Source organism: Branchiostoma belcheri, unplaced genomic scaffold (assembly GCF_001625305.1).
Source record: "Branchiostoma belcheri isolate BF01 breed outbred unplaced genomic scaffold, Haploidv18h27 scaffold6, whole genome shotgun sequence".
NCBI lineage: Eukaryota > Metazoa > Chordata > Leptocardii > Amphioxiformes > Branchiostomatidae > Branchiostoma > Branchiostoma belcheri.
The window spans coordinates 2,846,984-2,868,816 of record NW_017804242.1 but is presented as its reverse complement, the minus strand read 5'-3'; the positions used below and the strand labels follow the sequence as shown (position 1 = coordinate 2,868,816).

At 40.5% G+C, this 21,833-nt stretch overlaps 4 protein-coding genes across 6 annotated transcripts; 2 read left to right on the top strand and 2 right to left on the bottom strand.

Moving 5' to 3' along the window:
- Nucleotides 1-195: 195 nt before the first annotated feature.
- Nucleotides 196-5,851, bottom strand: LOC109482574 (putative E3 ubiquitin-protein ligase UBR7). The gene is made up of 10 exons (XM_019785339.1): nt 5,621-5,851; nt 4,841-4,974; nt 4,227-4,287; nt 3,668-3,763; nt 3,197-3,356; nt 2,714-2,832; nt 2,060-2,422; nt 1,643-1,808; nt 1,346-1,407; nt 196-1,032 (listed from the first exon to the last, which is right to left on the bottom strand). Exons 1-10 carry the CDS (start codon nt 5,789-5,791, stop codon nt 940-942), a joined length of 1,425 nt encoding a protein of 474 aa, XP_019640898.1. The 5' UTR covers nt 5,792-5,851; the 3' UTR covers nt 196-939.
- LOC109482576 (bifunctional protein GlmU-like) lies at nt 5,635-15,370 on the top strand. Of its 2 annotated transcripts, none has more exons than XM_019785342.1 (3): nt 5,635-5,938; nt 11,818-12,000; nt 12,274-15,370. In XM_019785342.1, exons 1-3 carry the CDS (start codon nt 5,936-5,938, stop codon nt 12,538-12,540), a joined length of 453 nt encoding a protein of 150 aa, XP_019640901.1. In that variant the 5' UTR covers nt 5,635-5,935; the 3' UTR covers nt 12,541-15,370. The 2 variants fall into 2 exon arrangements, with proteins under 2 accessions (XP_019640901.1, XP_019640902.1); XM_019785343.1 differs by lacking the exon at nt 5,635-5,938 and adding an exon at nt 11,245-11,542.
- Nucleotides 8,990-10,003, top strand: LOC109482578 (bifunctional protein GlmU-like). Its single transcript, XM_019785344.1, has 2 exons — nt 8,990-9,211; nt 9,544-10,003. Exons 1-2 carry the CDS (start codon nt 9,020-9,022, stop codon nt 9,796-9,798), a joined length of 447 nt encoding a protein of 148 aa, XP_019640903.1. The 5' UTR covers nt 8,990-9,019; the 3' UTR covers nt 9,799-10,003.
- On the bottom strand, nt 15,370-21,717 carry LOC109482575 (NAD-dependent protein deacetylase sirtuin-2-like). 2 transcript variants are annotated; one of them, XM_019785340.1, is made up of 17 exons: nt 21,607-21,717; nt 21,331-21,417; nt 20,204-20,250; nt 20,025-20,055; nt 19,566-19,715; nt 19,413-19,454; nt 19,181-19,287; nt 18,906-18,962; nt 18,728-18,796; nt 18,483-18,609; nt 18,269-18,328; nt 18,075-18,130; nt 17,792-17,868; nt 17,137-17,188; nt 16,239-16,306; nt 16,061-16,127; nt 15,370-15,940 (listed from the first exon to the last, which is right to left on the bottom strand). In XM_019785340.1, exons 2-17 carry the CDS (start codon nt 21,356-21,358, stop codon nt 15,587-15,589), a joined length of 1,392 nt encoding a protein of 463 aa, XP_019640899.1. In that variant the 5' UTR covers nt 21,359-21,417; nt 21,607-21,717; the 3' UTR covers nt 15,370-15,586. The 2 variants fall into 2 exon arrangements, with proteins under 2 accessions (XP_019640899.1, XP_019640900.1); XM_019785341.1 differs by lacking the exon at nt 18,906-18,962.
- Nucleotides 21,718-21,833: the final 116 nt, after the last annotated feature.

Genomic DNA, 21,833 nt, shown 5'->3' with positions numbered 1-21,833 from the left:
TGGAAGGCAATCTGGCTAGTGGGGGGGGGGGGGCTGGGAAGGAGGTTCTATTATATTCAAATTTCAATGCAAAATGGGCCAGAAGTTGAGAAAATATGGTGTTCTAAGATAAAAACTTTGTCATTGCATAGATGGTGCTTTTTTTACATTACAGTTAACATTAAAAAAGTACCAATCACTATAGATTCACAAAGACACCAAGCAGTTTCTTTTATTTCATGTTTGACCAAGAGATTACAGCATTTCATTTCAGACAGTATAACTTTGCTTCTGAAGTAGGTGGAGTCCGATTTGAACTGAGTGTAACAGATAGTAGGTCTATGTCATTTTTGGTATCTTTTTATTCCACAAAACTCCACAGTATGTGTGTCATATGTACAACTGGAGGGTGGATGTCAAACCAGAACATGGCAGTCCTGAAGCATTTAGTGTTGTGTTGGTGTCTTCATACACAATAAATATTACATCTTGAAGCTGCCTGAACATTTGGTAACTTGCTTCTGGTAACAACTGAAGGTCACATTAGTAATACACATCTGGTGTGCTGGTGCACTAGTTCATGTCATATTCAACCCTACCACTGAGTACAGCGGTAGATCAAATCACTAACAGTTAAAAGCAACATCCAGAATTGGTCTGGCTGTACCGTGTGTGTAGCTGTATGTCTACCATTAGGCAGGACTCACAGGTTCAGTAGTGCTTGGTGCATTGTGTGTATGAACATTTATGAAAATACTAGATGGATGGTTACAGCTACCTTGTATAATGTAACACCTGGTAACAGTGCACTGGTTTCCATTTTATTTCAGGACTAGACATTATGTTGTACTTCGTTTAAGACATTACAATACTGTAGTCTGATTATGTATAAGTTCCTGTGACAGTGTGCAGGTGGAGTATGTAGCATGGCCGACAGTCTTGTGATTTGGTGTTCTCTCTCTATCGGCAGTTAAACTGCACGCCTGCCGCCTGCTGTCTCCGTCTGTCCTGCATGCGCATGAAGAACTCTCTGATGTCTGACTCAGTCACCACCTGAAGGAACAAGTACATATAAACCCAGTGCTGTAAATGGGCATGGTGAAGATCAAAGATTCACTGCATCTTTGAGTTTGAGTTCGAGGCTGAAACAATGGTAGTGACACAACGGAAAGCAGAAAACATGTTTGCAGTGTGATACGTTTTCAGGTTAAGGTCAACACCATGAAAACCATGAACAGTGATGATTTCAAAATTTACAGCACATATTTTGACTTTTACACTTGTTTTGATTAGGGTCACCAGATACTATGGCTCAGATAGAGGAAAATAACATTACATAGAGAACTTAAAAGTTAAGATGACCTACCTTGCCCTGCTCAGCAAAAGTCTTTAGATAGTCTCTCAGGTTATCCTTCATATCGTTATATCCTGAAAGAAAGAGAATGCTAAGAATGACCAAAGCTCAACACATAGAAACATCAAAACACTTGGGCGTGGACATGAGTTCTGAGGTGTGCATACCTGGAATTACTGATTCTGCATTAGTACCGCTCTTCTAATTCACCTGTTTGTTTTTAATGTACACATTGGAATTATGAGAGTTGATACATGTAGAACATTCCTCGTCAAGCCGGAGGTGGCCAAGTGCTCATCAAGATCTCACCATGCAACACTTCCACCTGTTGTATCCTGTTAATCTTGCTGAACTCTTCCATCCCCTTCTCATAGGTGGAGCCTTGTGGCTGTCCTGTCTGACCACGCTGCTCGTATGCCAGCACTGTGTCACCCTCGTTTTGCAGAAACGTCACTTTCTTCTCCTCATAGAGACCCTGTCGTGTAACATGACAACATGAAATCTTGCCCAATCTTCTATATTGGCTACACATGTTAACTTACAATGGTAAGACAAAGGTTAGGTTTTGTTAATAATGGTATAAACATTGGGCCTTTGCCACAGGGACAACACATTTACACACGTCTTAAGAACTTGTAATTTGTCAGTTAACTTGCCTTAGCATGCCTACTCCTAGGAATACTGGACAGGTTAAAGCATTATGGTGTACGTGTACAAGTCCCTTACCTTACACGTGTCACAGGTGCACAGTTTGGCTCTCCAGCCCTGAGACCAGAACACGGCATGGTCCCCAACAGTCACCCCTCTGTCTTGTAGGTCCTGTAGCTTGCACTCCTTCTTCGAGTCTACTGCTGTTCCACTGGTGGACTGAGCTTCACAGGCTGTGGCAGCATCTGAAGCAGCAGCTGTCTCCTTGTTCACAGCTGCAGGTTTTGCCCCATTCAGTCCTTCCTTGTTCTCTGCTGACTCAGCTGAAGTGGTGGCACCTTCAGTGCTGTCGGCTGTTACAGCTGTGACAGGTTTGCTTCCATTAGGGAGTGTCACATGTTGTGCTGCATCTGAAGGCTCCCCTGATGAACCTGTCTCCGTCTACAAAAGAAGAATAGAAAAAGTCAACCTGATGGATTCATCCGCAGATCCATGTGAGTTGGACAGAACAGCAACAATAAAAACAATGTTCTGCCAAATAGCATCCTTTTGATTTTCAGTACAGTTGTTAACCAGGGTATAACCTTTCACCGAATAAGCAAATTGAAAAAAACATTGAAAATGACTAGTGAAAAAGACTCAATCTTCAACACTTCCTACTGCCATTTTCGGATGGGAGGTTCTGGTTCTCAGTTGTCTCTGGAGCCTGGAAAGAAGTGACCTGGTCCTTACCTTAACTGTTGTTGCTGCATCTCCAGCACCTTTCAGAGACTTAGTCCCGCTGGGACTGGTGCTCACGGACTCCACATCCACCACTGCTGCGCTTTCCTCCTTCTTCACAACTGTAGTTTCTACATGAGCATAAAAAAGCAGGGTATAGCAACTACTAAGAGAAATCATGTTATTGATTTCAAGCTGCATTAAGATTAGGATGTTAAGTTTGACCCATTCTGGCATTCACACCGGGAAGGACTGTTATTCTTATTAAGAAGTGTGGTGGCTTCTTTTACATGCTCATGGTGAGACTCTCCTTACATGTATCCCATCCACAACGACATCCCTAACTTAAGCTACATACTCATTCTTACTTGAATTGAGTGAGGAAATAGATGTACCAGTTCCCTTCCAAAGGGCACAACATTGGGGCCTGCTTGGGAATCGAACCCAGAATCTTAAGATTCTAAGTCAACAAGTGCAGCAGATGGGGCTACTCACCAATGCTATGTACAGTGTAGGCCCACAGGAAGCTGCATCTCTTCATGCAGGCTCCACACACCATCTCCTGGTAGCTGACTGAGGAGGGAGGGCTGCAGCTCAGGTGACGCCCGTGATACCAGTCCTCACAAACCACACACTGGATCATCTCATCCTCTATCTACAGGGACAAAAAATGGGTGACCAGATCAGTAGCAATATACATTACAATTCAAGTACAATAGAACAATAGACATGGTGTACAAATCTGCCCCATATCTACAATGTCTAAATTTGGTTTTAGTCAACAATGTGGTGTTCGTCAACAATGTATAATGTCCAAATTTACATTTGATACCACAATCAGTGGTCTCTTATGCACAGAACTTTGTAATTCACGGTATGGTCTGTATCAGCCCTGTCACCACACAGATAAAGGCTATAAATAAAGGAGCCTCCAGAAGTACTCTTTCCTGTGTCTTGTCTACCCACCTCATCATCAGGGTCTGGATAGGGTCGATCACAGATGCAGTACAGACCATGGAAGTTATGGTTATACTTGTTGTCAGGGTTGACAGGTGCCTTGTTCTGTAGGTTAAACAATGGAAATGTGTCTTGTTAGCAGCATGCTATATATATATGTATGACTAAAAACACAATAAGAAACTAGAGAAGTAACATTACCAAAGCAAATGTATAATGTTTACCTTTGGACATGGTCTGCCCTGTTAATTTTTACTTAAACACATCCACATACTAGTACATGTACTACTAGTACATGGTGACAGGAGTAGAGCAGACCATGAAATTGCAACATTATGTAACCCAACACCAGTCACCATGGTGGCAGACGTCAACAAATCATGCCATTGGCCAGGTCAGAGGTTAGTGTTTGGAACAGAAGAGGAGGAAGAAACTGAGTAAAAACAATATGTTTTCCTTTGGTAAACATAATGATGTTCACAAAATGTGGCAATGGCTTGGCCATTAAGGTTAATTTTCTTACACAAAAACACAACAAGATGTCAAGTTGATACAACAGCCCACTCACCGGATCCAGTTTACATTTGTTGTCTGGAAACTTGCTGTTGCCACAGTCACACCTGAAGTTCCTGCAGATGGTAAAATACAACACAAGCCAGTGTTACAATGGAGGAAACTTTTCAATCATTGGTTTCAGTGAATAATCTCTGAGCGAAGTGCCCTGTTACAAATCATTGCATGGCCATATGGATGTAATCTTATTGACTTAACAGGTGAATAGACTTTGTCAAACTTAACCATGGTGTTGCATTTAAATCCACAGACAGAGCCCAAAGCAGCATGATCTACTTTTTAATCAAATGCAACATCTATAATTAAATCAAAACCCTAGTGTCACATAGCCTGGATGCCAGCCTTGTTATTTTTAGTCTACTAAACTCAACTAACTTAATTCTGAAGCGCTTTGGAACAGGATCAGCTGTTCGAACGATGAACAGTTGGTTCTGTCTGTCAGGTACCACAATTCTATGAGGATCGTAAGTTTGTAGTATTACAATGTAACATACGGTGAACTTACAACTGCCTGCTACACATGTATATCCTGTTGACAAGGGAAGCGATCAGTGGGATTAGACTAATAAAGCTGGCATCCAGGTTAGACATTACAAGCATGTTAGTTACCTCTTGGTGTACAGCTCGTAGAGCTCATGTCCCTCATGGCACTCGTAGCTGCAGGCCAGACAGATGCAGGCGGGGTCCATCACCTCAGGTGTGCAGGTGCCACAGGCGTACAGGGCCTGTCTGGGGAGGTAGCCCTGGGGAACAACATGTGGGGCATCTCACAGTCACATGGAAATCAAGTCAAGTCAAAGCCTTTATTTTCCTTCGAATGCTTGTTCGGCACAAGGCCGCTTTTCAACAAGGTAGAAGTTGAGGGGAGGGGTCACGGATAAGAACCAAATCCATACAAACATAAATAATAAGTATTAAAGTAAGTAAGAAATGATCCATGTTCAGGCTCCCATGTTGACTCCCCCCCTCTCAGCAGGCTTCTTTATGATGGATATTATTTACTAGTAGTTAAGTTTAAAACCCTACATCTTCATTTCATTGCCTTCCACGTGAAGTTAATGTTTCGCCCATGGACATAATCATGACGTTAACAAGGACTCGTTTTAACCTCCTTCACTTGCACAAACAAATCATAAACCAGACCAAACAAATTATATTTCCAGACAAAACCGTTAACTTTGGAACATAATCAAATTTATTTCACTGCCAGTATAAACTTAGGTACTCTGGTAAGTCTAATCTTTGGTCTTAACCTATTATTATAAGATCAAGGACATTCTATATCCATAGAGCTCGCGATGTGTGAAGGCTTTGTTCTAGAACTGTTGACAGCCATTGTCATGGATTTTGTAGCATGACAAACATGGGAGGCGGTAAGAAGAGTTTTACCTGGATGTAGGTGCAGTGCTGGTCATCGCTGCCACCAAGGACTGCCGAAGCAGCCTCCTCGAGTTCTTCATCTTCCTCCAGGACGTCTAACATAGACACCCCTTCCTGTTCCTCGTCATTGTCGACCTCAGAGAACGGCCGCTTGGTGCCAGAACTTCCCGCCTCCGCCATGTTGTGGTGACGGAATGATAGGTGGGGTCAAGGGTCAACAGCTGATAAAAAAAGCGCGAAATTATCATCCTAATCATCTGGGACTGGAACGGCACAGGACCGGGCAGGCTGCATATTTAGCTCCAAAACTACAGAATTTCAGGAATGGTAAGCAGAGCTGCATCTTATTCATAATTACTGTGCAAATAATTTGTGAGATAATCAACCCTCCATCATTATTGATTATGTTAATTTGTTTAATTTACATTGAAATATGAATTTGTGTCTCCCATGGAATATGAATTTTCTGTATAGTGTAGGGATGCGCAAGGCTAAGTATGGCGTCGTGTGTAGATATACTAGTATACAGCATATATTTAGGTCGATTGTATTTCTAAAGGTCAACCTGAAGGTTTGCCTGGATCAGCTGTCCTGAATAAAGGAGCTCATATAGAGTCTGGACCAAGAGGAGCAGGCACACTGAGTCAAAGATCGCAGTGTTCAATCAAGGAGGCTCTCTAACCGCCTTGGTTCAATCAGCGCGACAGAGTGTGTTTACTCGTCTGTACATTCGTGATGTAGCTTGAAATCTTATCTGCTTATAATTCACATCACTGGTATAGTAGTATTCATTTAGAAATTAGAAGGAATGTAACATTATATGTTGACCTGAGCAATTGATTATGTTGTGTGAAATGATGTTTTAATTGTAATTTTTCTGGTCACCGAGAAAGACATACATTGCTCAGGTTGATGCAAATTTATTATTTTACAGCAGTATAATATCATTCATTTTTATTCCACATGAAATATATGATAGTTGTGTGCATATCAGCAAGGACCTTAAAAATTAAGCCCCCTTGATATCAGGTATCATAAGTATCGCGAAATTGTAAAAAAAAAGTGATACCATGCTATTGTTAAGAAACGGAAATGGAGTATGTTTGTATATAATATCTGACATTACAGGAAGTAACCACTTAATGTGTCAACCAAATCTTCACGGATAGAAAATCAGATTGCCATGATCATTTGTTTAGGAGTGGACTGCAACAGCCTCAAATTGAATGTGGAGGATGTAATCAAGTTATGGTTCAACATGGATGAAGGTTACACAAAAGGCTGTTCACAACTGGTGAATTCAAGCCCAAGGAGTTGTCAAGTAACATTACTGATGATCAGTAAACCGTACTCATTTGCTTGTAGTCATAAACCTACATGTGGGGTCGTATGGCGCAATTGCGTCACTTCTTCTACAGCACAAGAGCTACCTATCATCAAAATTTCGTGACCCTAGCATGTCTAGGTAATGGGATATTAAAACCGGAAGTTCAGCTGCAGTACCATATGACGCGGCTAGGGGCCTCAAAATGTAATCATTTCCAGGTCTCATCAATCACAAGCACCCACATACCAAATATCAAGTCAATCCATTGAAGCCTTCTTGAGTTATCGTGTTTACAGACACACACACACAGACACACACATACACGAAAACATAACCTCGGCAAAGCTAATGGGGGGCCTCCAAGGGGGGGTCCCGACAACGCTCTACGCTAAATTTTGAGAGCCGGCTACGTATTACGCTGAATTCCGGACGCCTCTCTACGCTCTACGCTAAATTCGAAAGATTCCGGACGCACTATGCAGAACTCAATCTGACAATCACCTAGCAACTACATGTTTGCGTGAAAACCTTTTGATTTATTACATGTAGAGGTGACATAACTTGAATTAAAAGTAGTAACCGGCGGTCACTTCCTTATACATTGAAAGTATAGAATACAAAACGGGGTATTCAGTATTACCGCAGGTACCAACTTGACCGCGAGTCGATCGCCCGAAGATCGGAGGGAGATCCGTGAATGGAGGTAACATGGCCGTAGCCAGAATTTTGAAGGGGGGCCAACTTTGAAAAATGAACCTTCTGAAATGGCATTTCCTGCGTTTTTAGAGGGTTTCAAAGAAAAAATCAGAGATAACTTTTTCAATGACAAAGTGAGCAGTTTTCCTACAACGGATTCCAGCCTTGCTGGTGACACGAATCAGTTCATCTTTTAAAGAAAAGTCTTGGACCTTTAGATAAAAAGTGGACCAAAAAGTGGACCTTTGAGCCTTGTGGGGTTGTCGTCCGAAGGTAGAAAAGGCCGCAAACAATACAGTGTAATTTGTCAAAACGACTCAGCTGCCGATTGCTGACTGTCCCGCGTTACCCATCACCCGCACAATGACGGGGATGACATTGCTCTTTTCGGGAGTGTCCTCCATTACCCTGGCCATTGATCAGCAATGATGTTCCCGCTAAGAAACGTCTTGAGGGCCCCTATTGGGCCTTACAAGTCATGTGGTTCTAAGGCCTTCTACCCTCTTCATCTGTGGCCATCTGTGGCGTTTGGCCAATGGTCCTCCTGTACGTCACCGATGGTAAGGTCAATCTCGTACCCAGCGCATTGTGGGATCATTCCCATGTGTTGCCTTGTTCTTGTGTATGGCTCTGGGAACAAGTCTAGTGGATTGTTCGATTGTATAGAAGGGGGTAAAGCAAGAAAGACCTCGAGCGCCGCGACAACCCGGCACTTGCGAGGCCTCGAGTTCCCGTTTGCGGCTTGGATTACGCTCTACGCACAATTAATCAATTACGCTTTACGGTTAATTCCCGATAGCTACAACGCATTACGTAGAATTAAAACAGCGAATTACGCTCTACGCCAAATTCGCCAATTACACTCTACGTTGAATTAGAGGGTCCGTCTACGCTCTACGTAGAATTAAAACGGCCGATTACGCTCTACGGAAAAGGGCTTGGGGGCCCCCCTAATGAGCTGAGCACAGAGCCTGGGGCACCTTGGGCTTGGCCACACATTTTGCCCAAGGCATTTTGGACTGGAATTTGACCAGCACGTCTCAGAAAGGTGATAAAACAGTGGTAAGAAACTTTGTCTCACTTCCCCTGCATTACAGTTACAAAGATATCTTGGGTACCGGTATGCAATGTTAACTGTCTTTCAGTATCATTAAGGCAAGGACATTATATATAATGTCCTTGATTCAGGTAAAAATGCAATGCAGATTGAAAAGTGAAATTGTGTGCTGTGGATGACAACTACAGTAGTAAAAAAAAGGGGGCGTAGCTGAAGAGATAAATTACATCTATGTTTGAGCAAGGACATTGTGTGTATAATGTCCTTGGTTTGAGTCACCTTTGCTGTTTACGTGGCAGATGTTTCTTCACTTGGCAACACTTAGACCATGGCAAGTCCCGTTGTTTGTTTCTCGTTGCGCCTGGGTCCCGGGGAGGAGATCCAATCTGCGCTGCTGAAGTTTGTCCAAGAGAAACAACTGCAGGCGCCGTTCGTTATGACCTGTGTGGGCAGTGTTTCAGGCGGTAAACTGCGACTGGCCAAAGCCATGCCAGACAAATCAGGTGTCGGTAAGCACGAGGTAGGCAGGGTTGTCATGCTTTGGAGGCTCGTGTGTGAGTCTGGAGGGAGTCAAGGTGTTATATATTCCCGTGTGGTTCGGGCTTGTCGTTTGGTGTCCTGTATTTGTACATGGCGGTGGAGGCTCAGATCAATGTCCTTGATGCAGGTATAATGTTGTAAGGCAATAGGCAAAAGCATAGCTCAGAATTAAAGTGCTCATGATAAATATGGACAGTATTAAGGTCGGAGCTCACTGCCGTCAGACCTAAAGTCTTGAACTGCCTACCAGAAAAAAATCATTACGTAACAAGTAAGTCATATTTATTTGATACCTGGATATATTTTTGCTAGATCATTGAGCTGGATCAGCGTTACGAGATAGTTTCATTGGTGGGTACTCTGAACGATGGCACCCATCTCCACGTCTCATTGGCTGACAAGGACGGGGCTGTTATTGGCGGCCATGTGATGGGCAACCTGACCGTCTTCACCACGGCAGAGATTGTGATCGGGGAGAGCACCAAGGAAAGCTATGGTCGGGTGATGGAGGAGGAGACAGGCTTCCCGCAACTCGTGGTCAACAAGAGGCTCAACCAGAAACTCTGAACAGAAGTCTACCAACTACAGCAGTATCAGTCAATTTGCCAGACATTGTATTCATTACAATTGTTGATACCTATTTAGGAAATTTGATCAGGGACAGTGGAAGTGCCATATTGGCCTCTACAATACTGTTACATGTAGAAGGACCCACACATTGTTACTCAATCAACTGGATAGGGTTTGAAAACTGTCATTTCAAGTAGTATCCACTACTTTTTGTCAGTTTCCTTGTGTATCTCATTATCTGGGTGTCTAACCTTCATTAGACCATTTTCTGTTACATTATCATTTTTTTTACCATCTATGGATATGTTTTTTTTATATTTTGATAGGTGCCTTATATGTTTGAGATTAGATTAAGGTATAATAATGTGAAAAGTGCTATTCCCTCCTGGTGTTATGTTGGGTACTAGTCAATTGGTTAACATTGCACCATGTCCTCCTTAGATTAACAGAAATGTAGGGTGTACATTCATTTTATTGATAGTAACACACAATTTCATAATCTAGAGCTTCTAATTGGGTTGGGATTTTAATATTTAGAGCCAAACTCTTGTATTTTGACTGCAGTCTTATTACCTGTGTTGTCTATTTTATTACAACCACATTTATTCATTCATTTGACAATGTAATATGAATTTTATTGTGTCATATATACAACATTGTATACACTCAGATTCTGAGTGTCTGTATATATACGTATTATTAATGGCGCATGTTTGTGAGTGTGTGTTTATGTTTGCATGGGCGTATGTGTGCTTGTGTGTGCATGTGTGTTTGTGTAGTTTATGAAGGCATACACAGGGTTGGATGTATGTATGAGTTAAAAAGATGTGGAAGCATTCCTGCTCAAAATGTATCTACAACAGGTACATGTATGTATAAACTATGAAAATTAAAAAAAAATGAATGAACCCTATAGAATCTGCAATTTACATTATCATCAAATCTATCAAATTATATTTAAAAGTAATTGATAAATTAAATAATATGATTTGCGCTTAATGCTAACATTTGCTCAATTTCCATAGACTAACAAATATGCATGAAATATGCATTGTTTACTACATTTCAAACATGGTTAGTGTGCCAAGTGCTTAATTTTCATTGCTCCAGCTGCAGTGTAACATGACATCTCCATGGGCAGCTGATATCCCAAGGCTAGTGTCAGTAATGGCATGTGCATTTCTGACGGGATTTGCCCGCAGTGGTTAAGTGGAACATACACAGTCTGTGGAATGTACATGATGTAGTTACGTTCACTCTGTGCTGCAGGAAAAGCAGGATTATTCATGTCCCGGCAGCACAAGGCAGGCCAGGTGCTGGTAATTGGGGCTACAGAGGTGTGATCTGCACTGCTTTACTTGCAAACCTGTTGGTGACACAAAACCTTCAGTCAAATCATGAAGAATGTGACTGGGGCTAAGGATTACCTAGGAATTAGTACGCCTGGGTGCCACGGAAAGAGTCTATTAATTTGTTTTTCTCCCAACCATCTGCTACTAGATTTTGATACCATTAAAGTGACAACGTGACATTGATTTTTCCATCGGTGATGAGAACCAGTGACAGTCGGGATGCGTGCCCTGATAAGTCTGGTGCTCAGCTTGCCATTTGTACCGGTAGTGTCCCTGCATAATTCCACATCATGCACATGGCAGGGACAGCTGTCGGGATTGATTCCTCGCTGATCGGAACACAGATAAAGGCAGACAGCTGAAGGCACAACGTCTATTCTCCCTACATGGTGATGGATGTTGTTGAATTTTTGTACAGGCACTTTTCCTGTCAACTAACGTGTGTTTTTCCAACAGATGATGAGGATATATGACCTTCCTGCTAATGTAGGCCGTATCGGAAGGTCATATGACCCACATACTGCGAGGGGAAATGAATATAGATTGCAAGACGGTTCCTTCTTCTCTCATATTTGTAAGGATTTCAGGCTGGCATTGCGTATATACATGGAGGAAAATCGGATTAGTTTGCTTTCATCTTATTGCTTGTGTTGATCCCACTTAGGCCATGGCAAGCCCCCTTGTGTGTTTCACGTTGCGCCTGGGTCCCGGGGAGGAGATCAAGTCTGCGCTGCAGAAGTTTGTAGAAGAGAAGAGACTGAAGGCGCCTTTCGTGATGACTTGTGTCGGCAGTGTCTCCAGTGCCAAGTTGCGGCTGGCTAATGCCACAGCAGAAAAACCAAACGAGGTGAGGCAGGAATTTTTCCTTCCATGGATCCCTGCATAGCACATGTAGAAGGTATTGGGGTATTGATTGATTGATTGATTGTATAGATGGTTGCTGACCTGCTTCTGTTTGATTTACTGTGTAAATGTGTACATGTATGTCACAGGCACTTGACAAGAGGCCATAGATGAGAGGGTGCTTTATTCAACCAGCCCAAAAAGAATATTCTGAATATTACAAAAATGCATCACTTCAAAGTATTTCTTTTGTAACTGAACGTCATGTATTTGTCAGGTCATTGAGCTGGACCAGCGCTACGAGATTGTTTCATTGGTGGGTACCTTAAACAACAGCTGCCATCTCCACGTCTCATTGGCTGACAAGGACGGGGCTGTTATTGGTGGCCATGTGATGGGCAACCTGACCGTCTTCACCACGGCAGAGATTGTGATCGGGGAGTGCAGCAACCTGACCTACCGCAGGGAGATGGACGACAGGACAGGCTTCCCCGAACTGGTGGTCAGCAAGAGGCTCAACCACCAAATGGGAACTGAAGTCTGACCTTAAACTGCCTTGGCATATAACTAAGTCTGTTGCGGCATTTAGTTAACCCACAGAAATTGAATAATGATGAGGGACTCATGAAAAATGCTTCCAGGAAAGATAATGATAGGGTGTGGCATCACAGGATCCTACCCTGTGCCACCATTGTTGGTTTAGCATGATGATGAGGTAGAGCTTGTACACCAAGCTGTGATTTGCATGCAAATGTGATATTGTGTACCTTATGTATTGGTCAGGATTAGGGTGTTTTTTCCTGCAAATATGACAGATTTATGATGATGACAGATTTACAGCATCTCAATTCACAGTTACTGTTATGTGACTTTCACTTACCTTTTCCACTATCTTATTATTCTGTGGAAAATTGTCATGTCGAGTGCCAGGCATAGCTTTTAGATCTGTGTAAAATCAAGTTTGCTCAGTTTTAATGTTTGTCAGTCAGTGAATATCAACATCAAGCGGCACAGTTAGTTTTCTCTCAACCAGTAATGTCATCTTCAGACTATACATCAGGCTTTCACTGTCCTGGGCCTTAACCTCTACATGATAGTAGTTCTCACCTTAACCTCTACAATACTGGTAGTTAGGAATATTTTCTCAACTTCTACAATACCTGTAAGACAATTGAGAGATGTTTATTTTGTGTTACCAGTATTTTATTTATATATATATTTATTACAATTACTGTCAATATGTTTTGGTATGGCAGTTGTTAGTCCAGTCGCAAGCAATTTATTGTTTGATAGACATTGATGTACTGTACCATATTTTTAAACTTGCATTATTGGGTAGTCTTAAGGTATATATTTACAGCGAAGTATTTGAATGTGCATTCCTTTTGGTGATGACTATAAACACTGTTGACGTACTGATACTAAGCCTTACCCATTCCAACTATCTTTCCTTGATTTATTTTATGACAACCACCTTTATATCATATTGAAAATATTCCTGCTTCAAGGATTCCTACTTAAAAATGACTAAACCAGTACATAGGTTTAATGACTGAAGATGCAAAGAGTTACTGAGGTGTTCTGTGTGCCTCTGAGTCTGAAGTATTTCTATCTTTACATTGGAAGGTAAGATTAGACTTGAATGGATTACTCCAAAATATTGGCTCCCAGCAGTTTCATTCTGGGTAATAAAACTGCTCATCAGCAGAAACCAATTTGTTTTAGGATCTACTAAAAATGAGATGTGACACCTTTGATACCACTTATTTTACTTCTTTTCATAGTGATATGAATTGTTTAGATATATGTACCTGATATTTCTTTTAGGGTTTCTTTTAAGTTTATGCGTGTTTTTTAAAGTATAAGGAATTGCATTGGCCACAAGTCCAGTTTTATTGTTACATCTTTAACAAAACTCTGAAGAAATGAAATTAACACGTAGGTAATTTGGTATTGTCAGTATAGGAACCGCAAGTGGTACAAAATGTATGTGGCAAGTGACGCAAAAGCATATATATGACATATTCATAAAAAATGTGTGTTAATGTTTTACTCAGAAGCATTAGTACATGTATGTAGTATTGCTAGTTCCTGATATATAAATGTATGCAATGTGTAAGCTTGCATAAAGGTAGACAAAACGGTGGCAAAATAACGGTGCCAAAAAGTTTAGCAATGTGTAAGATGTGTGGAATGGTATTGTTGCTCAGTAGGTAAAGTGATATGATATATAATTAGATATGCATAGTAAGGCGACACCAATGTAATCTTTTGGTTCTCGGGTTTATACAGGGCTCCACTGAAAAGCAGTATTATCACCGAATGGGCAACCCTGTATAAATATGATGGAAAAAAATTAAGTAAATCTGGTTACTCAAATGTTTTTTTGATACGAGAAATTCAGATAATTCAGGATATGAATGGCAGTTGAAGAAAGTCCTTGTCTGCCAAGTTGTTACTGGGTTTTCATTTAGCAATGCATAAAAATCCATTGTTTGAATCATTAACCAGCCTGTGGAAGCAATAAAAATTGGGTCTATCAGGGAGTTTAATGTTTCTTTCGCCTGCCTGCTGTATTAACTTCCTATAAAAATCCGAGAACCAAGAAATTTTACTGGGCTGGGTGTGGCCTTAGGTAAGTGAAACAACTGTGATAATGTAGGCTTGAAAATCTTTTTTTTTACTATCTTATTGATTGACTTGTCTGAAATTTAAAAGAACAGTTGATATTGTACTTATTGTTGCAATATCATCATGATATTAAAATTTTATCTCTAATCCAGAACAGTTTCAATGAGTAATTTGGTACATAATGTAATCTGTCATTTGTAGAGGACATCCTCCTAATTAATCTTCAAGCAGTTCCTAACTAATGTCCAAGCAGATTCTGTGGGGCAAGGGGAGTCTATATTGGCCTCCTGTAACCATTGGCTGATGGATACAGATGACCAATATAGACTCCCCTTGCCCCACAGAATCTGCTTGAAAATTACCAAACTACATTTCAATATGTACACAGTACATATGAATGTTAGTCTGAGATTCTATCATGACTCCATACTGATCAGCTTGCCAATCAACATGCCATTGCTAAAGGCCATGCTAAGTTCCCATATTGAATTCACATCAACTGCTTGGTAATATTACCTGTCAGTCATTTTTAAAGAAGATAGCTATGGTAATAATAAACACAGTAGGAGCATAGTAGATTTAATACTTTCTAATTATGGAGTAACTTCAAATCCAAATGCTAAAATCCACCTGATGTTAGAGATAATAATAGTAGCCTGGATTGGTGTGCATTCCCCCTTCACAAGAAGTTAACCAGAACATTTCAAAGTTTGAACTTTTTCTAAAACAATTTTTTTTCAAACTATCATTTACTGGATAACAGTAGATAAAATTCAAAGTTAACGTAGCAGATAAACACACCATGTAATGTACATATATGCTTGTGGAAAAGTTTTTTTAAGTAACCGTATGTCGAAATGTTGTTGCCAATCATAAAGTTGGTTGGCACAACTTCACAAGGGATGTGGAACACTACTCACGTGGTGCTTTATACCCATGGTAATGGTATAAGGAATTTCCTAAAGGTTGGAGGAACCCTTTTCGCTGGTTTCTGGATCATCCCCACTGCTCTTTGTTTCCACGCCATCTGTACCAGGTGTTGGACTAACATCAGCTTGGGGACTGTCTGGCTTCCCTTCCCTGGTCTTTTCAGATGTAGGAGCTACCTTGTCTTTGCTGTCTGCAGTAGCTGCAGTAGACTCTTGCCTGCTGCTGTCAGGGCTGGCTGCTGCAGAAGCCCCCTCAGTGCTCCCTCCTGCAGCAGCCACAGCCTGACCCTCGGCTGGAACTCTCTTGGCTGCAGTTTTCTTGTCTTCTTCAATCTGTGCCTCAATCCTGGCATGTTCCTTGTTTACAAGCTCTTCCAGCTCCTCCTGTAATTAGTAAGGAGGTCAAAAATGTCACAAGAAAGACAGACATACAAAGGTGACATACAAAGTGCTTTAACAGCCTCCAATGTTGCAGAAGTAATCAAATCAAAGAAATATACAAACCTTCCATCCAAGTAGCTCAGCCAGAGCTTTGCAACCATCATCACAATCTCCCAGCCAGGCCACATCCCTGCAGGGACAAAGAAGAAATATGATAAGAAATATGTTAACTGTTTAAACATGACATGACAAGGTTTCAGCAACTGTGAAGTTAACACATTTGTGATCTATTTTCTCTCACCTGTAGTTGTTCTCAGAGTCAAATTCCATGCCTCCACCAAATCCCAGCATCCTCATAATGGGGTCAACCTATGACACAGAATGGCACATAGAATTAGTGTGAATGTCAAGCATTTTATTTCTAACTAAAAAAATCATCAAAGAATTTTATGACTTATTTTCCAGATACATGTACTAAGATTCTTGCCATCACAGGTTACTCTAGGGTCATCAAGAGCTAACTTTTGTTTACAACTGAACTTGAACCTAAGTAACTAACAGTATGCTACATGAATAGACTGTATTTATAGTACATCCAGAAAGTATCACTGTAAATAGTGAACCTAAGACTGCTGTGACTGTGTTTGTATGAAGGACAGTTGAGGACATGTACCGGTGAGGGGCTGATGCCTAACTCCACATCAGGCAGCTCAGGTTTAATCATAGCAGCCAGGAGCCGGTGGGCAAAGGACCCATATCTCAATTTTCTATACCCCTGAACAAGGCCAGAATAGCCAGAATCACTGCATATATACAGCAATGAGTCAACAGCTCCCCCCCCCCTTACAAACATGCCAGTGACATGGCAGAAGCTTCTTTACAATGGATGGCACTTCAGCACCTTTGTTTCATCACTGCAGTCTTAGCACTGTACTGTTTCAAATTCAACACCACATGTACAGTAGATAAGCAGAATAATTGGCCAACAAATATTGGACAGTTCAATTAGAGCTTGCACCCTTTACAATGTACTAGTATTTGACAAATTCTCTGTATTTCCTTATTCTGTGAAAGCATTCCTGCTCTATGTGGAATACATGTACATTTTCATTTACATACTGTAATTTTTTGATGAGGTAAGAAAACACAAGAACAGACATGAAGAGTTTAGATAGACATTTAAATAACCACCCACCCACCTGGCCACACTTCTCTCTGTTGATTAAAAGTCTGGGACAGGTCTCTGGGACCCTAGTGCATAAAAAATCATGTATGTATTAATACTCAACACACAGTATACAAGTCAGCAATATATATCCAATCATAGCATGTCTAACATGAATATGTCACATTCTAGAAAACTAAACAGAACATACACGAAGATGCTGCGAGTGGTTTTCAATACACCATGGTGGAAACATACTACTAAACAGTTATACGGTTCGTTACCAAATGTAACTACAGAAGTCAAATGTCGACGACTAAGCTTGGCCGGTCATGTTGTACGTAGTGAAGAACCAGCCAGTACGCTTCTACTCTGGAACCCTGATACAAAGAGAAGAGTTGGACGTCCAAATATAACACTTAAGAAACTTATTGAAACTGAAATAGGCTTGGAGGGCCAGGAACTTATCTCTGTGATGAATGACAAACAGTTTTGGCGATCTAACTTTGTATGCTCCAACTCTACGGAGGATGACGATGATGATAGCATGTCATTTTTATGTAACAGTTGAAGTATTTGTCCTAACATAAAAAATAATAAAAATTATATCAGCAGTAACCTATGACAGATCTTTTCACAAATGTGGTAAATCCCAGTAAATAACTTGATGATGTGGGATGAATACAGACCTGTCCACCAGGGAGGCGAAAGGCTGGACCTGTAGTGATGTTCCCATGACAATGAGGAGATCACACCGAGGAAAATCCTGCAAGTTTTTACATTTAAATAAAGCAGTGGATTACTATATTTGTACTTTGAACTCAAGAAGAGAACCATAACCATGAAATAAAGTGTGAAATACAAATGTAAAACATTTTTGGTATGATATAAAAATGTGTTCCCTGAAACAAAAATGATTGCATAAAAATTGACAGGTTGTTCCTTACCAAACGGAAATGAAGAAGTACCTACCGCCAAAACACTGGGGAAGAACTTGGCTGGCATGGCCTCTCCAAAGAACACTATGTCTAACAAATAGATGAGGCACTATCAGTTGGAAAGCAGTGTCATTAAACTGACAATACATTAACAGATCTCAATTTTGTTCAAGTATACAGGTCAATGTACCTAAATGTCATACATGCCAAAGTTAACAAGGTTCATACCAGGCTTGACCACACCATCACACTCAGGACATCTAGGGACCTCATCATTGAAGACCTTTTCTGCAAAAAAACGTCAAAAAATGTTTACAAACAATTACACAACATCAGCACAAATATAAATATATGCATTTTTTCCACTCCTGGTAATGGTTGAATCTACACGTTTGTACTTCTTGAAAGTCAATGAAATATATTGCATGACAACAATGCTGACCTTTGACCCACTCCTGTGTGTACTCTTTCCTACACTCTCCAAGACAATGTGCTGTGTAAAATGTCCCATGAGCCTCCACCATCGCCCCAGCTGGCACTCCTGCCACTCGCTCCAATGTGTCAATATTCTGGACATACAAGAAACAGATGACATACTATGGCACTGCGAAGTATAAGAAAAAGTATGGCACAAAAAGCCAATGCACTGTATATGTAACTGCAGTAATATATTTAGGAAGGCTGTACCTGGGTGAAATTCCTGAGCAATAGGCCTTTCAGTGATAGCAGCTTGATGAAATAGTGACACCAGGTTGGCTGGAAAGAAAAAAAAACACCATTTAATTACAGAATACTTCAGGACAAATTTTGGGGAAAAATACGGTAACTTGAAAAAAAGATAAATAATGTTTGGACAGAAAGTCACCTTAAACTTTCCAGGGTAAAGTTCCTTTGCAAGAGCAAAGAATGGTTCTGGGTTTTCCTGTGGTAAAAGCAAAAAATAAGGTGAAGCCACAGTTTTGTATGAAGTGCAGTGATCAACCTTGGATCAAGGGATATTGAACTATTTTGCTTGAACCAATTTGCTTTGCACCCTACATAATAATCACATAATCTGCCACCAATGGCATATAAGTACCTATCCTTCTGCAAAACCAGCTATACTGAATCAACGGTAATGTACTCATTAAGTCTTGATACCTTGAAAAAGCCAATTTCAAAGATGGCCTGAGGGCTGGGCAGGTTGTACTTCTGCAGGTTGTCGTACAGCCCTGTGCCAGGACTGCGGAAATCAGGAATACCAGCAGCTGGAAAAATATACACTCAAATTATTAAATATGAAAAAAATGGTTGAGTCCAATCAAAACAGTAATTCAACAAAGTACACTGAAAGCTGTGAGAAGGATTTTAACTAACTTCCAATGGAACTTACATGTAGATATGCCTGCTCCAGTCAGGACAATTATGTTTCTACCTGCAAAAGAAAGTAAAAAAGACAATCAGCAAATTTTTTTCATACAAATAAACACAGTTATGGTAGCAGCAAAGTATTTCAATGGACTGAATACACAGTAACTATACGTACATTTGCCATCTCTGATGTACTTTGCGATCCCTTCCACTGTAACCTCATCCAACAGCTGCTGCGGACGGGGAGTTTCTTCCTCTGCCTCTGCTGCTTCTCGTTCCTGAGACAGACCCAGGGTTCTGGCAAACAATCTCCTGAAGTACTCCACTAAGACAATGAGAGAGGGAGAACAATATTATCAGCTACTAATACTACATGTATATCATGCATTGCAAGCTGATGATACACCATGACCATTCCTCTATTAGCTATCTTTTTCATCAAAATATAAAAGAAACATTTCCCCCAGTCTGGAGCTGCAATCTGTATCTGTATCAGTATAGCCGGTATAACCGCCCTTTGGCGTAACACACCAGCTAAGTTATCAACTTTACGTTCCAGATGATATCAGATAAAGATTCTTTTTGACAGTGAAATGAAGAGGACAATGAAATCTGACATGATATGATGACTTACTTTGCTCTGCTTCTTCCCCAGCACCTTTTTCCTAAAAAAAGAGGTTCAAGATACATATTGTAAATTGTACTAGTGAATATGAAAACAAACTAACTATCTTGATTCTGACTTTCCTATTGTTCAATTGTGATGATCAACCAATATGGAGCATCCGAGTGTCAAAGATGTCTTGGTCTTACCTGAGTGGAGCTGTCTCCTGTAGCTGCAGCACTCTCTGACTCTGATGCTGGGGAAAATAAAAGGAAGTCTACATTGAAATGAAACACTTACTGATCACTGTCCTTACTTTGTTCCTTTCCATATTTCTACTGCTAACATATTGTTCTTACAAATAGATGTGTGGAGAATTGTTTATCTGAAAAGAAATGGAGTAATGTCAATGCACATCCGCCAAGTTTGAAACAGACCACAGATGAAAAATAACTACTATATATATACTATAATACTGTTATCTATACTGGTCGTGAAATTGAAATGCATGTATTTCTACAAGTGAAGCAATTATACAATAGTACTGTGGCCGACAAGTACACATCTGCGTCGTCTGTGCAAACAGACACCCATTACCATTTTTTTTTTTTTTTTTTAGCAAATTAGCTCGCGGACAAGTTTCAAGCCGCAGTTTCCCACGGTCGCACAGCTAACCCAATACCGGTAGTTTAAAGTTCTCTTCTGTGGGTAGCGATTATATTACGGACTTGTAAACACTGCACAAAAAGGTAGCAAACTCAGGTAATGTTTACTTTGTACATAGTACACAATGGTAGTAAGTAAAAGTCAAGTCCATTAATTTCATTTACAACCCGTTGTTAAGTCTGGAATTTCATTTACAACCCTTGTTAAGCCTGGAATCTCCATACTTGACTTAAATTTACTGCTATTGTAAAGTCCAGTAGTGTTTATTAAAAAACAAAGTAAACATTATCCAGCCTTACTGGAATTTACTGCCTGTGGTAAATTGGTAAAACGTTTCTGTGAAGTGTATAGATTCTGCTTGTTGCAGACTCATATGCATAATAAATGGCATACACTATCTTGCTTTAATACTTGCTTAGGACTCGATTTTGATGATGACGACATACAATAATACTACAACAAATTACAACGACTCTTTCTTCACTTTGATTTAAGATATTCGTAGATGATGCAGCTTTCTCTCTGCGGAGACAACACAGCTTTTTCTGTGCAGACGACGCAGGCATTTGCGCAGATGACAGGCATTTGCGCAGGTGTGTATTAGTCAGCCACGGTACAATTTGGCTATCTGCATATTGACACCCAATGTATGCAGTTTCTGTTCCTTTACCTTTACTGTCACCCTCTGCTTCAGACATTGAACCAGTGAACAAATGCACCCCAGTCACTTCAACTCGAGCTCTTCAAGATACTCTGGCTATGAGATGGTTGTAAGAGAAGAAAACAAATTCTAAAGTTAGTATAACAGTTTGCAGATATGTAAACACTTCACAGGTACTGAGATAGGCCAATGTTGATCATATAGAAGCTATTAATATGATCACCATAATTTGATCATGGAAGCTAAATTGGTACGAACAAAACTATAGCAGCAAATGATACTTACATGGACCCTGCTTATGTAAGATGCGCGTGATTCTTTTTACTTTTAACGCCTGCAAATTTACCACTTCATGACTTCCTCTTTTTGGAGCGGTGAGACTTTAAACTGACCTTTCACCTTGGTGAACTTTTGTGAACTCTCAAGTATTGATCGCAAGCAAACGCATTTATTTTTGTCAGGTTATCGGTTTATTACTGTAGAAAATTAGCACTTCTTAAACAAGTACACAT